The sequence below is a fragment of the Phaethon aethereus genome (genome assembly GCF_964289735.1).
Source record: "Phaethon aethereus genome assembly, chromosome: Z".
NCBI classification, from domain to species: Eukaryota; Metazoa; Chordata; class Aves; order Phaethontiformes; family Phaethontidae; genus Phaethon; species Phaethon aethereus.
Genome location: NC_138577.1, coordinates 57,372,317 through 57,388,954, shown reverse-complemented (window position 1 = coordinate 57,388,954; position 16,638 = coordinate 57,372,317). Strand labels below are relative to the sequence as shown.

General features: G+C 43.6%; 1 protein-coding gene across 3 annotated transcripts in view; it reads right to left on the bottom strand.

The window, feature by feature from the left end:
• Positions 1–16,638, bottom strand: part of NRG1 (neuregulin 1) — a gene marked incomplete at both ends in the record, with an annotated part of 184,866 nt that overhangs the window by 123,303 nt on the left and 44,925 nt on the right. For 2 of the 3 annotated variants that reach the window (XM_082013483.1, XM_082013484.1), the window contains one exon: positions 10,116–10,267. In XM_082013483.1, the coding sequence (XP_081869609.1) occupies positions 10,116–10,236 (121 nt within the window). Of the gene's footprint in view, positions 1–10,115; positions 10,268–12,947; positions 12,999–16,638 lie in introns of those variants that run through there. The other variant, XM_082013482.1, reaches the window with a different exon arrangement.

The following is a 16,638-nucleotide window of genomic DNA, read 5'->3' as shown; positions in this document are numbered from 1 at the left end:
TGGGAGGGCTGTGGTGTAACACCAGCTGCTTTGTGCCCCACAAGTATACCATGGTCGGGAAGGCTGGGGTGAGATAGGCAGCTTGACTACTCAGATGTGCCCACACAGCTTAGTAGCAAAGGGAATGGATCATGCTCACAGTCCTAGGGCAAGTGTCATAGCTGGGCCACATCTGTGTTACACGCCACTTCATTGTGGCTCTGGCCTTTGTTAAAAATAATTTACATGTGTGCTTTTTCCAGTTCCCGGTGTCTAAATTGTGGGAAGGCTGTGTCTTAGCCCACCCAGGCAGTGTTTTTATGACATGAATATGGCTTTATGATTAATTCCCTCTAGTATGGTATAAAGGCACCTGGGAGTCCTTGGAGATTGCAACGTCTGTTGGGATGATGTGGGAGGACTGCTTAGAATGAAGGGAGCCAGGCTGGTAGGGTAGTACCCATACGGCCTCCTGAGAAAGATCTTGATGCACTTAACCCCTCATACTATGCTTAGGTGTCTTGAAAAGCAGTAGTTGATATGAGCCAGAATAACAGAAGTAAGCATGTTAATGATGAAATGGGCAAACGCTGCTCTAGTACTACAGCTCACTCAGCCTCACTCCACTTAGCACCCTAGGTTTAGCCTTTATGATCATCCATCATAAATTAGAAATGTCCCATGCTATTTTAGCTTGCAACAGGATTGATGCAGTTTGGAAATCAGAGGGCTGTGAAAATTTTCCTCCCTTGTAAAAAACAGATCCCTGTAGAAGGGAAAATTTGGAATTATTTTGCCAAAACATCTCAGACAGCTGGATACTGTGATTAATATAAACTACTCATAAAGTCTATGAGCTCTGTACATCCATAACGAAGTTGAAATGACTAGCATGAAGAGTGGGCAGTCAGGAGAAGAAAGTCTTGTGAAGAAATGCAAGGGCCTTTACATACATATATATTCACTGAAAGAAAATACTGATATCCATCAGACAGGATTCATAAAGAACAATTGTTCCAGGGCATAGCTTTCTTTTCAAAAAAACGGAGTGGGTGTTTTGTGATCCCTTGCCATGCATTTCCATGCTACTGTGGATGCAACTCAGTATTACTGACTAGCTGACTACTGCTAAATATTTAGGAAGACGCACACCTAGAAGGAAGATCACAGTGTAAAAGGTTGTTCTTTAATTGCTGCAGTGACTACAGCGATTCCTTCTCTTCTCTGTACAGGGGGAGGATGTCAAGAACGGCAGGAATCATTAGGAACCTGTGGGAACATTTTGATAACAAAAGTCACAGGAGCTACAATTTTCCCACTTTGCATGCAATTAGGAGAGGTTACCAAAAGCCAATTTAGAAGAGACGTGGACATAAAGAATGGAATGGTAATTTCTTCCCAAGGGTTTAGCTTGGCTCCCACTGCACTGTTAGGATACTGCTAGAACAGGAATGTGAAAGAGGAGTATTGCTTTTAATTTACGTGGTAGGAATTGCTCTAGTCTAAATTGAGTCTCAGCCATAGCATGCCACTGTGTTTGTGAAGAAGCTAATGAGAGGACGCAGTGATAGCATTTCAAAGCCATACATCTATGAAAAGGATCTAGTTGAAGATGTCCCTGCTCCTTGCAGGGCGGTTGGACTAGATGACCTTAAAAGGTCCCTTCCAACCCAAAGATTCTATGATTCTATGTATACAGTGCCCTGCATATGGCTTTTGAAATACAACTTCTGTCATGCAGTTTGCATTTATTATGAAGTATCAATTTATCAAGGGGTTATTTTTAAGCAAATGGAAACTTATTCAAAGCCATATATTTTACAAGTTATTATGAAAGTAACAGTGTACTTTTCTGTTCATCTTGTATCTACTGCTGTGTTATCCTCTGTTCTCATCTACTAGAAACAGATCAAACTGAATGCTAAGGCACTTCCAGTGGTAGAAACTCTGTGGATTCCTGCTGAGGAATTAGAAGAGCCTAGGAGACATGATAGATAATTCAGAGGGGTATATTTCTTTCCCCTATTGCTCTCTAAGAAACTTTGTTCCTTCCTAGACAACAGCATCTGCATTTTGTGGTTGACCAGAACTGCCTGGATTGGAAGGTCAGCATGAAAACAAAGCATTGGACCCAGTCTCTGGACTTCTTCATATTTAATTCATTTTGTGTTTCTGCTTCATCACAGACTTCCACTGCCAGACCACAAACTTGGAACAACCTTTCATGGGCCAGGGCCCTGCTATGCCACAGTGTGTCTGGTTACAGCCTATGCAGTCTAAGACCTTCCCTGGGACAACGTGGAACAGAAAGCTCAGGACATACCATCTAAGAAAGGCAGCTGTGTGTGCCCCTCCGTCAAAGGGACCCCAGCAAACCTCCAGGCATGCTGGGGTAATTATGATTTGGAAACTTAAACCACCTTTGGGACCTTCCTCTTTGTTGGACCTTTCCACCAAAGCTGAAACAACAGAAACTCCCCCTCCAAAACCAAGAATTGGGCTGGAAACAGGTCTTTCTCAGGGCAGAAGGGCCTCCTGAGGAGCACAAAGGACCTTGCATTGCTAGCCACTCATGGGGTTAACACAACAAGGTGCCCTAAGGCAAAGTCTCTTTGGGGTATGTAGGCAGATATTATTGGGAATAGGTGGAAGATAAGGAGATGAACAGAATTTCCAGGCTATAGGGGTAATTTGGGAATTGTCTATTGTGTTAAAATACAAATATTATTCTGTGCCCATGCACATATTCATAATTTTTGTCTGTTGTATCTTATTTTTGCACTCTCTGAGCTCTATGGATCCTTTACGCTTTCCTACAAAGTACTGACATTCTCGATTTCAGCATGGTTAATGACATATCTTGGTTCACCAGAGTGCCTGAAATAAATGCTTGCTTCTGTCAAGGTTGGGTATTCCATGTTGTTCACAGATGTCTGTCCAGGAAGTATCACTGCCTATCATGTATCTTTATTTAGTATGAACTACCTTAATGCCTCAAAAATGACATGGAAGAGGGAAGTCTTCTCAGACTGATCCAATACCACAAAGTATGTTTGTAATTGCTACCCAGAAAGGGTATGGCCAGCAGGGAACAGGAGTCCTTGAGCACCCTTTTTTGTCACAGTGACAACACCATGAACTTCTTCCCATGAAAGACATAGACTCACAGAATCATTAAGGTTGGAAAAAACCTTTAAGATCATCAAGTGCAACCATCAACACAACACCACCATGCCCACTAAACCATGTCCTGAAGTGCCACGTCCACACATTTTTTGAATACTTCCAGTGATGGTGACTCCACCACCTCCCTGGACAGCCTATTCCAATGTTTGACCAAAACACAGTGACCAAAAAAACAAGGTCAGACCACCAACACACCCCTGTGCTACAAGATCATGTCATGCAGTATAGCATAGGCTATGCTGGGAAGATGCTGATTTTGGTCTCAGGTGGGCACATAGCACATGTCACTTCAGCATAGTAGAAAGAAGTCTTCAGAAAGGCATAAACTAATGCTCTGTTAGGAAAGGTTTTGCCATGATTAAACCTTCTAGAAGACCCTCAAAGAAACCAGGCCTTACCAGCAGCCCCTTGAAGCCAAATTCCCATATGACTTACAGGGTCTCAGAAAAAGAGGTCCTGATATACTCGGGGATCCTGTGGAAAGCTAGGTGGAGCCCTCATCTCTGAGGGCTCTTATCTCTGAGACCCAGCTGATGCAGCAATTAACAACATGGCTTTTGGACAGCTACTCTGCTGTGAGGGTGTCCCCCACTCCACCAGTAAGGACACATTCAGGTTTTAAAAAAAATTAACTACTGATCCCTGTTGCTGAATGATGGGAAGAGTTTCTGTTAGGACCTTGGAGAGAAGATGATCCACAACATGTTAAAGGCAATGGGAGGTGGGTCTGTGAAATTCTTCCAGAAATATTACAAGCAACAGAAACATTTGAAGTAGCTTTTGTGACATGTATGCCAGCAGAGTAGACAGATGCACTTTTAGTAGTCCTTTTCATGGTGTATCCATGACCTCAGGAAAGCACAGGCTGAAATAAACAGATCCAAACCATTGCCTTCACACTTACATATGTATACTTTATAAACCTGTATATGCATGTGTATTTATATATAAAACACTATTGCCTCATCATATACAAATACTGAGGCAAGCACTAGGCTTATAGATTTGTTCTTACATGCACAAATACACAGGTAGCTGAAGCCAATGTCCTTCAAACCCTTCCACTCTGGCAGCTGTATTTAAGCTATATAAACAATTGCACTTACTCCTTTGTGACTGTTATGTCAGCTTCTTCCAATTTTAATACTGCTTATACCCATCATTGCCTTTTACCTCTCTGACCTCCTTGAAGGAAAAAACCCCAAGAAATCTCACTACAAAGAGAATTGACTCTGTGCTAGTGATGTTATCTCAGAAGTTTGACATGGACAAACTTCCCAGTGGAGCTGCATAACCCAGCTCAGGACCTCAGTGCCAACCCAAGCTCAGAGCAAGGCTAGGGGACCAACAGTGCAACTACAGAAGACCCTGCAAGATTAAGTGGTTTGGGAGCAGACATTTAATGTCACACCAGCCTTAGACTGGGAATGACAAAACGTTGAAAGCTGTGTCTCTGGGAAATGTTATCTATTCGTATGAGTTTGCCCTATCTGTGAAATTTAAACACAGGATACAGGATTTGTCACACCAGAACAAAATCGTAAGGGTACTGAGATTACCGCTTCATTGCCCACTGTGATTAGTGTCCACTGCGGAGAAAGAAACTGGAAAATACTGCACACTGTGATGGGTTTTAACAGGGGATCGACACAGGTTTTCATTTCTGCTCTTTCAGTAGGATTTCACTAACCAGGAGGCTCACTCATTCTGCATTAAACAAGAACTAGTTATCTGACCTGGCCCTTGCTCATTCACTGTCTCCTTAGAACAAAGCAAAGTGTTTTCTCCAGAGAAGATTATTCAGAAGAATAACACCAGTGAAATACCAAAGCAAACTGCATGAGGTGGTATAGTGTTTTCCTCTGACCCACTGTCCCAGCAGGGCACCAGGTATATGACTTTCCTGGAGAAGCAGCCTTTCAGTCCATGGAATGGATGAGTTAAATGCTGACAGTTTAAGATGTCAGACTAACTTATTACGAGAGCAGGGAGTCCTGCTGTGCTAGTGTAACTGCAACCTTCAGTAATTGCCTTCACCATCTGAATTCCCTCAGCCTTCTCAACTGGTTACAGTATTCTTCTTTTCCCATCCTGCCCCAAGTGACTCTGCCATGTTACTAGACTCTCCTAAAACAATTCTGCTCTTTTACCCAAAGATAGGTGCATTTCAGAAGTCTCTGAGCTGCTACCCGTGTATTTAGGTTTTCTGACAAAACAGCAGAGCCTTTTTGGGATGAAAGAAGTTAAACACACGTTCAACGGTTAGGCAGCGTCCCGTGATTTTTTCTGATCTTTACAGTGTGCTGCAGCATTGTCCATCATACTATCATCTTCTTTGTCCCTCTCTTGTAGAGGGAATATTAGAAATTAACATCTGCCAAACTCAGAATAAAATGAAGCCAAACAAAACAGAGTAAACTGAATTAATTCAGAAACACCATATGTACTATATTCTGCTATACTGCAAGATATCTGGTCACCAAGTCACATTGTATCTTAGAAGAACTGCAGTTCACATGGTCCTCAGAAAGTGGGAAAGACCACAGAATGGAGTTTCACTCTTCATCTGCCTTTTCTTGATTCCACAACTTTTGGCCACACATCAATGACAAGCACATTCCTGTAGGTACCTGCACATGAGTACTATTAAAAAAATAAAATAAAGAAACCCAAACAAAACTCCAAACATCAGATAGCAGGACAGCTTGAGTGGTCTAAGTACTTGTAACAAATCAAGATGACTTTTTAAATGATTGCTTGAAATAGCAACAAAATCAGAAAGTCTTTGGAGGTTTGGATAAGTAACCTGAAGACAGAAGAAACAGCCACATAAAACCTGTATCACTGGGGGCCCAAGCTTTCTGTCTTCCAGAAGCGCTGATTCAGGTTTGTATGATTCTTAGACAAAATTCATGTTTTTTGAAAGTGGACTCCTCTCAGGTACTACATAAATAAATACAGGGGAGGAGGACTGGGTTCACTTTAGGAGATGAACGAAAGCAGAAACTAGCAGAAACTTAACTTACTTGTTAATATTTTAGGACATAGATGATTTATTGTCCAGGCTGCTTGCCTTGTAAAATTTTCCTGTTAAAAATACCCTATAAACCAATGACCCTAACACCACGTCATAGAAGGTTTTACTGCTCAGCCTGGAACATTTTCCTCAAAGCAGCTCAGTATTGTACTTGAGAAAATGTGACAGGCAAAAAGTCTTTGCATGCCTCCTTCCTACATTCTGTATCTGCTCTTCATTTAATATGCAGGTTGGAATCTGTTATTGCACCGTGAGAAGACAAGTGCTAGGAAGGTGCCTTGCTGTGCCAGGCTTGGAGCTTGCAAGTTAATAATTCCATAGAGAAGAGATGAGCAATCCAAACTGACACATTTCTTCTTCAACTAATCTTTCTTTTTAAAATTTCTGTGCAGGTTTTAGAGGCCAGCATGAAAGTCTGTGGGAAAATGAGACTAAAGTCATCTATGGGACAAATGACCAACACCGGTTCTTTCCCTCTGGCCAAAAGCTAAATAAACTTGCTCTGTACTCTTCCGAAGAAGAAGCCACAAGCAAGGTGGCATCAGCATTCTACCTGCTCTTCATCCGTACTACTGCCTCCAGCTGGGCATCATATCAAACTGCTAGATAGTGGACAAGAGGATGCATGCTCCAAGCACATCCAATGCCATGCACCATCTTGCACAAGCAGACAAATCTGAACTGAGAATCCCGGTGTAAGACAATCAGGTCTGAAACACACAGAGTACACAGTATGCCTTGTCTCTTTGCTGGAGGAAGTGCCTCCACACATGTTCTAGGGAGGAGCCCTTAAGTGGGCAGCATAAACAAGGGCATGAAGGTAATGCTGCAAGGTGCAACTAAGCAAATGTTTCTGCCTGTGATGAAGAGTCTGAAATATACTCCCACAGGCTCTGGCTCTGTCCAACATTGTTATCTCCTACTGCTACAAGTGCTCAGCTTTTGATCCAGTTTAGCCTTCAGAGCACGGGATTCTGGACTGTTACTGTCCATGGAAACAGGCTAAGGAGCCGTACCACTGCTGGTCTGTACACCATCATACCAACAGCAGCTGTGGTTACTGTAAACAGCCTATATCTCACCATTTCCCTTCTCCCCTCTTGCACCATACAAATGTTCCTGCAGGATACCTCCACCAGGAGGCTGTGTGCAAGTGCTGATGATTTTAACCTAGGAAGCCTGATTGTTTTTTAATTTCTTTCCAGGTATGTTATAACTTACAAACAAGAATGCAAGTTTTGGGACCAATTTTCTAAAGAAAAGGAAGACTGCCATATGTTTGCTATTTTTGCCTGTCAAAGTGAGAAGACAAGATTCCTTTAACAAGTCCCAAAACAGCAAAAAGACCACTACATTTTCATTCTCTACTCTTGAATACATAGTTGACTGAACCCATAAAACCAAGGCACTAGGGTGAAGTCTCAGATTTTCTTTTTCCACTGCAACTCCTGAGCAGACGAAATTCACAGGGCCATAAGGCATTTGTTTCAGAGTGCTGCAGTCCTGGAAACAAGGGTAGTAAATATGTCTTCTGTCCCCAAACTGTTCCGATGTGCTTAAGAATGCCTCTGCAGTTCAGGGTAATGAGAGCACACGGGATTCCAATTGCTGCTGGTTTGTTCACTTCATTCAGCAAGAAAAAACATATCATAGCTCTGTTGTCAAGGAAAATGAAAGTTGTAACTTAGGTTTCAATATTACACAGTACAAAATAAATATATATGGAACAATCCTAGGGTTGGGGTGGAAGAGAAGGTGGGAAGCATTTCTACCCGCCAGGGGCATTGTTAGCAATCAGTGCCACAAAGTCTCACACTATGAAACAGGACATAAAAGCATGAATTTCCTCCTCCTTCCTTGGATTACTGACTCCCCAACCTGCTCAGCAGCCCTTTATGTGAAACTGGGAATACATCACAGTCTTCCCTTTCCCTTTTACTTAAGAATGGAGGCCTACACTCTCAAAATGGGCTGGATTTTGAGGAGTGTAGGTAGATGTGCATACAAAAGGATAGAGGGACCTTCAGTTTTGGGATGTCTGTTGTGGAGAGTCATAAAGAGATGGGATTTTTCTAAACTTTTAGCTCTCCAAATATCCGTCTGTCACTGGAACGCCAAAAAAGCAAAGCATGACACATGTCTGTTCACTTGTGAAAGCCCAAGGGAGACATCCTACTGAATCACTCTGCTGTTCTCAGGTCTTTCCCAGCGTCTGGTCAACAGTGACAGCGCTGGCATGTTCTCTGAAACATCTGCTATTGTCTGAGGAGTGGAAGGAAACAGTTTATTTTATCTCCTGTAGCTGTTACAAGATTGACAGTGACAAGTGTGAAATGGACATGTCCCACTGAAATTCAGAAAAGAAAAACCCTAAGCAACTTTAGAGTAAGTACATGGACTCAATTCCCTCATCGTTCTGTAGTGTGAGTAGACATTCACAGCTGTTATCAAAAGATTGGCTGCCTCCTGCTTTGTAGTATCTTTCCTACACAGCATAGGCAGAAATATCCAATACTGCTCTCTCTTCGTTACTTATTTTAGGGACTTGCATAGTACTACTCCTGATTTACATTGATGCAACTGAGAAGAGAAAGAAATGACTGTTTTAAACTGCTCCAGGAATTATTCCTGCCTACCCTGCTGCTATCCATCACAGGAAACAGCAGGGCAAAAACATGGACTTTTCTCACCTTGCCGGCAGAAAGCTTTTTGGTCTTTTAAAAAAAACTTATCTGATTTCTAAAACTCCTTCAACACACACTTAAAACACTTATCAGTCTAATAGATGAGAAGAAAATCTATGAAAATTAATCTTTTGTATCTCATATAAATTATGAAAAATTGTCAGAATACTGTGTCCAGAGATTTGGCTTTGACCATTCCCCCTTATGCAGAAGCACAAGTACAGTAGCTATTAGGTGTGAGTTAAGGATATCTATGTATACTTTGCTGTAGAGCACACAGCATATTTTATAGCAACACTGAAACTATCGGGGTGGATTGGACCACTGGTCTATCTCACCTGTCCTCCTGTTCCTGGCATCCAGTAATACTTACTGCTTTAGAAGAAGGTCAACAATACCCTACCTCCTGCAACCCTGCTGACTTTCGTTGTGTGAAGTGTCCTTCCAGACTGCTCAAAACCAGGCTGGGTAGATGGTGGATATGGGTAAAGAAGGCTCTGCCTGGTGGTTCTCAAGGGTAAAAAAGTGCACAGAATTATGGCTGTAAAGCATGCTTCCCTGAGAAGCATCACTACAGAGAAAGAAAAGAGTCATCTTCCTCTCTGGTACCCCTGCAGCTCCCAGTATGCTCCTGAGATGAGCAGATAATCTCTCTTCTGCAGGAAGGGGAACCATTTCTGGTTCTCTGTCCCAGCTGAGAGAAGAGACACAAAAAGATGCCCTCACCTTCATCATCTTTTTCCCAAGGCCAGCAGGGCACAGGAGAAAGAGCCTTAGGAGCTCTAATATACACCAGCTGGCATGGGGATGAAGGGAAATGCACTGCAGCTGGAGATGGCTGGACCTGAGGATGTTCCAGCTACCTTAGGGCCAGGGGCTGTGGAGGCAGGGGCAAAGCAGACAGCATTTGAAACCATACATTACGTGGGGAGGGCAGGGAAGAGAATTCCAGATAGGAAACACTAAAGCAGTTTCATCCTCCTTTGTCCTGCCCAAGTGTGTGCTTTGACCTTCCTTAAGGAAGGTGTTTAGCCCTCAGTCCTCAATGGATATGGCTCTGAGAGTTACAATATATATATAAAAAAAATAACAAGTGTACCTTGTAGTGTAAGAATCCTACCCAACTGTTCCTGGGTTTAGATAGAAGCACATTTTTTTCTAAGCTAGGGAGTGAGAAATGTACCTGAGGGTCTTGCCAGCAATAATTTAAACAACTTATATATACTTACAGGAGGAAGTGTTTGTTCCTTCTGTTGAAGCTTGTATCCTAAGCATGGGTTCTGCAACACACAGAAGTAACAACAAAGTTGTGAGAATACAGCCACAGCTACATTGGAGGAGCCTGAACATCTTCCCCCAGTAGAGGTTTCTTTTCTTTAAATTTTTTTTTTTCAGTAATCTGCCAAAGCAGAGAAAAAAATGAGATAGCTCGAGAAAGCAAAGAACTTCAAAGTCAGTACAGCATGTCCTAGGCACACTGTGAACAATCAATTACAGCAAAAATGCTCCATGGTCCTGGGAGGGAAGGCCAGGAGAAAACTGGCTAAGAGAGAGCAAAGTTTTCAGCTGTTTGTGGCAGCATCAGAGGAAAGTGGAAAGAAGAGGGTCTTGAAGATCCACATGCTGACCCAGAAAATATTGGCTTCTTATCTTCTTCTCACATAACTCCAAATGGACAGTCAGGCCTCCAGCTCTATCACAACTATGGCTAAGGACCTCTGTGGCTTGAAAGAGAGCAGGGTCCCTGGGTGCCACCATCTTTGCAGAGATCAGGACACATTCCAGACCAAAATAGGACATCAGCCCCAAAGTGGTTACAAAGAAAGGGCAAAGAAAAAGCATTCTCAAGATGGCAAATAATCTTGTAGGACAGCTGAAGGAAATGTTCCTCAACACAGATCATACAAAGGAAGCACTCAGAAAAGATAATGGAAGAAGCAAGCTAGCGTGAAGTTAAGCCTGAACCTCCTGAGCTATAGGAACCCAAACCACACAGCACACTATAGCCATGCATTTAGATGGCTGCATGGGCTTTCACTGTCCTGGAGCTGGGCAAAACATACACATGAATAAAGAATTCAAGAGTGTGCTTGAGGAGTACTATCAGCTGGAAGGAAAGGTTTGCAGAGAGAGCACTTTGCCTAAGGTGGCAATGTGATGTGCCAGTGTGGAGAGGGATGAAGGAAGTCAGGGTGGCTAGCAACCACCCTGTGCGTCCTAGGGAGCAGGTCGGGCATACTGCACGCTCTGTAGTGAAATATTTAACAACATGTCACGTCAGGCAGAAAAGATTAATCTGTTGCCTAACAGAGTCAGTTTTTAGGCAGAGTAAAACCACATTTAAAATCCAAGACCACTCTGTATGTCCTCCTATCACCAAAAAGTAACTCTAGCAATACTTTAAGAGACATAGCTCCTGGTGATTTGAACACCAGCATCTCACAATAGCCTATCTCCAATTAAAGAGGTAACACGCATTTGCAGGGCCCCAGACTTTATAGGTCAGCAGGAGACTCCTGTAGTGGCAGAGAAAGCTGACATGGTCTGGACCCAGGGCTGGGTGAGAAGACTGGGAAAAGAGTGGGAAAACTCAGAGCTCCATGAGAAGACCTCAACAAGCAGCCACTGAACGTATTGCTTTCTGCTGTCCTTCAGGACAACGTCGTGATGTGGTGCCTGGCATGAAATCTGCCACTGCAGCAATTCATCAGGAATGCGTCCAGCCTTTTGAACATCCCAGCCTCCTCCTCTCCAGTGGCACAATAGCAGTAAAGAGAAGAACGGTACTGTAACAGCAGGCACTGGAAGGGACATAAGCAGGGAAAGAGACCACTCAAGAACAAGCAATTTAGTTCATGGGAAAGAAGGGAGCGAAGTGCAGTGGCTGCATTCTTGCTGCACAAGGGAGAAGGCAAGGCGAGCCCCGTGGAGTCGGTGACCAGCGTGTCACCTCCTTTGAACAAAAGTGGTTCCAACGGTTACAAGACACTTGCTATTAGCTATGTGGTCTCATACATACCCAGTGAAGCACCAGTGACAGGCCCCACTGAGAACATGAAAGAATATGGGCACATCCAATGGCTCTTCTGTCAGGCAGCAGTGCCAAGATTTCAGAAGTAGGTCGCCACACACGCAGATGCATCAAAGGAAAGGCTGCAGGCATGCTAAATGCAAAATCTGGCAATCACACTGTTTTCCTTGGTCTAGCCTACAAACACTGTCATCTCACACTAAAACCTGTCTCTGCCAGACATAGCTTTCTCAGAAAAGCTAGCATGACCCCAGCCACTTTGCCAAGCAGGATATGTGCATCTTGTAAATCCTTGGGATGCTCGGCTTACACATGCCTATCCACAGCTCCCTCAGCCAAACTCAGAGGTAGAGACAACTGCTTGTATTGTGGCCATATATAAAGTAGCTCTAATAGTTAAAATAATGAAAGTGACTTCTCACTGGGGTCAGTTCCAGGAGTAACTCTGGAGGCGTGCAATCCATAACTGCAGGCGGGATGCTGAAAGTAAAATTCCACCAGCCTGAAAGGAAACCATCTGGAGAAGGCTGCTAGTATGACAAGGCAGCTTCAAAAGTGGTTAAATTGACGGTGAGTTACCTGTCTACAGTCACAGACCCTGCAGAGCTGTCAGGAATTGTATGTAGAGCCCTGAGGAACAGAGCAGGCAAGAGACTTTCTAGAGGAAACATCAATATGTCTATACACTCTGCAAATTCCTATGCAACTGCTAAGATTTACAGAAGCAGGAGCACAAAGTGCTTTTTTGAAACACAATTCTCAAATTTTTTTTGCTGTGGCTGCTGCAGGCTGACAAGTGCAGGCCAAGTTAACATCCTCAATACAGCTCCAGGATATTAAAAAGTATGCTTAAACCTTCTTCATTCATTTCTCAGTCCCTGAAGTAGCTCCAGTATTCAAGGTGATATGCAGGTACTGAGGTGCGGATGCAGGCAAATTATTCTCTGCTAAGAGGGAGCAGAAGCTGCAGAAGCAGTTTCAAGAAGATATAAAGAGAAAGAGACAGAAAGACTCTGTTAATTCAACTTACGTGAAGAAGTTTTTGTCCCTTCTGTTGATGCTGGTATCTTGCTGGTGCTCTCTGGAAAACACAAGAGGTGACAAGAAGTTATAATGTGGAGTCAGACGATCCTCTAACAGCATTCAACTCCAAGAATGGACAAGGTAAAGCGTAAAACGGTGCTTAAAGTAGCAAGCTTAAATTCTGCTTCAGTGGGCAGAGGCTGCAATCAGACACCAGCTTGCAAAAGTTTCCTTTTGGGAAAAAAATGAAAAATGATGGTTCCTACTAGTAGGATGGAAGAAAAAAAGCCCATTTCAGAAAGAAGCCAGTTGTTCAATCTCTCTTTCTCTTCTGGGAACAGGAGAAATCATGCAGATGGCTCTGCTGCTGGAAGGCGTCAGTGTGGGTATTCACTCCTTATGCTTCTAGGCAGTTAAATTTTGTGAAGACGTGTTCCTGTTCATAACACTTGAATTGCTGGTAAGTACATTCAGTAACATCACTTGCCACTTCAGGGAGATCTTCTAAGTCACACATGCAAAGCCAGTCCCCCATGGGATGACTGCTGGGGGCTCTGTGATTGAAATCAAATGGTTGCTTTGCTGAAGAGATGAGAGAAGTTGCTCTTCCATAACGGTCCTACAGAGGTATGCTATTGCTAGAGACATACTGCCATGGACTTATTGCACCCACTTTTTGCACCCATAGCTGTGGGGGCTGATGCTGCCATGCTTAGAGCCCTGCTAATGCCTTGCAGAACGCAGATGGGAGAAAGCAGACAGTAGAAAGCCTTCATTTCGGCTTCACAAGCTTGTACAGAGACGTTGTTCCAATGACATCATCCATCTTTCCGTGTGCTGTTGACCCCACAAGCCACAACTTGTGTGCAGTTTCCTAGGTGTGAACAAATTGCCCTTCAGTTGCATGCATCATCAATCTTGGCCTTCTCCAAGTTCTCTAAACACTTTTAAGCCTCATAGTAGTGCAGTTCAATACAGCTGCACAAATTTCGACTCCCTAGCTGGAGAATGGCCACAAATGCCAGGGAAGAAGTCTTGCCTTGAGTCCTCAAGGCACACCAAGAATCCTCGAGTAGGCTGAACAAAAAGAATTTAGAAAAGGCCTCATAAGAGATTTAGGAAAAGGCAACTGAGGAAAATTTTCACTCTGTTCTGTGATTCTAGATCAGGTGGTCCTCTGCTCACTGTCTTCAGAGTCCGCACAAGCTTAACCAGTGACAAAACTCAGTCCAACTGTCTCTGTTCAACATCCCTCTCATTAAACTTCAATGTTGAGCCTTTATTTTAATTTCATACTTGCTATCTCTTCTTTTGTATTTTTTTCATTTTGGTCCAGTTTTCTATAGCAAATGTATTGTTTGCCTGAGCAATATGTCCCAGTTTCACCTCACTGATGTGACAGAATGCATTATGCAGCATAGCCAGTGATGTGTCGCATGGAAATGAGTATCGTAGTAAAATTTTGAAGGTCAAAGCCTTTGAACTAGGTCTTGGAACACAGTGGCCTATAGCCAGGCAGCTTTCAGGAGCTTTTTTTAGGTATGGAGGAAGTTTGCTGTTATGCAGCTGGGTTGTCTAAGCAATTAAGCTTTCTTAGTCACCACAGGAGACAGAACAGGTCTGACAGCTGCATAGCTCAGCATCTGGCACAACTGGAGCAAATTTTTCTTTCACTGTTAAAGAAACCATGTTCCATTTAGTGCCCATGCTGAGCTTGACGGAGTATTTCTGACTGCTGCCTCCCCAGCCCAGCTGTGTCAGTACAAACGCCAGCAGGAAGCTTCCCTGCCAGTGGAAAACACAGTAAGAGCCTCCCACACCTGAACCGTGCTGAGAAACATGTTTGGAAAACATGGCAAAAAGTTACACGTTACCAAGCCCTGCTAGTAACATCCATGTTAGTAACATTAACAGTGGACGCTAACATTTGAAAAACACAAAATTTGTGTGTATTTCTTACTGAGGACAGTACACCACAATGGTAAGAGAGGTGTTTTACTCCACCTGAGAAGGCCAGCGTGGATAAATATCACAAGCCATCTGAACATAAGAAACAGAGAGAAAAGATGCTGCTTGTAGGGGATTGTTGATGCCTGCCCGAGATGGAAGAGCTGGAAGCATTTTTCAGTCATGATACTTGCAGTTGCTGTTGCAGTCTGCTAAGGTATGGAGGCAGCTGCCAGCCCTGTCTTCATCATCATGTTTAAATGCCCATGAGGAGCAGCTACCTCAGATGCTCCATCCAGTTCTGTCCCCTGGCTCTTCTAGGAGCGCTTGGGTTTTGTGAAGTGCTATTTCCTGAAACTGGACATGTTTGTTCTGGGGCTTTCTTATGTAAAAATATTGAAGGACGGACAAGAGATACTTGTTTTAAGGGACAGGTCCCTGCAGCCTCTCAGTCTCACTTCCTTAATAATCCTGCCAGCTCCGTCTCCTGCTGTGTCCTCTGGCAAGACAGAGAAGAGCCCCCTCAACCCCCCCAGGACTCACAGCAACCCACCACCTTGCTGGGCTTGGTATCTTGATCCGTCCTTCCAGGTAGGGAGCTTTGTTTGGGCTGCTGAGAGGAAACAACTCAATACCAGGACGACAAGATCTGCTGTAATGCCTCTGATTGAGGCAGGAGGTCCCCCTCCTCCGGAGAGACTTTTTCTCCAGGGATAACCAAACACCTAAGAGCCCTACAGCTGCTGTTGTGAAGAGCCCTCTGCATGCCCTCGCAGCCTTTTTTTTTCCCCCCAGTTAGTTTGCCAAAGGTCTAACACAAAAAGCCTGCTTAAGCAAACTAAAAAGTTTTGGTTGAACTCATGGGTTTTGGTTCAGGCCTTGAAGGTGGCTCTGAGGACCCTGACAGGGACAACAACCTGGGCTCTGTGGAGGATTCAAACACCACGAACATCACAGGTAATTAGAGCTGCAAACAAGCTTTCTGTCATCCTGAGGTTTACTTTCTGGCAGTGATACAAGACTTAAGCCTTTTGCATCGATTGTGCCATTCGGGTGACACATTCCGAATTACACGAAGAATGACACAAGCTAGCAAACACCTTGAGAAAAGGAGAGTATCTGACACCTCTGTTACGCGGTCTACAGATGGCAGAGTAGGGAGTATGTGCGTAGAAGCTTGAGTAAGGCCATAGTCTAAGACCTCAGAGGCATGCAGGCATATGCGGTCAAGGACACAGGGAGATCCAATGGATAAACTGACTTTTTGTTTCTTAAAACTACTGTGCTTTTTTACCTTTTTCCTGGTCCTCCAAGAAACTACTGCCCTGAATCAGGTTAAAAAAGCACCGCTCTCAATTCTAGCATGTCATATTGCAGGGGAAGTTTCAAAGCTACTCTTAGGGAAATTGCTATGTCAAACTGAGTGATGGACACACTTCTTTCTATGTGGAGGCCCAAATCAGTGATGTTGGTCCAGGCATGCTGATTTGCACCAGCTGAGAATCCGACCCATTATGCCAGGCAGTTAAAAACACACTATGGTCCCGTTCACCTGCAACTATGCTAGAGAGAGAAGAGATAAAATGATCTCCTGCTTTAATCAAGCCTCAGACAGATTAATGTACGAGTAGAAAGGACTTTTCTTGCATTTGAGGTATTTCATAGCTGGCCACATGCTCTATGGGTATTAGATGCAAGATATTTTTATTTACTTATTTCTCTGCCATCTTCATGAAGATAAGCTACTAGCT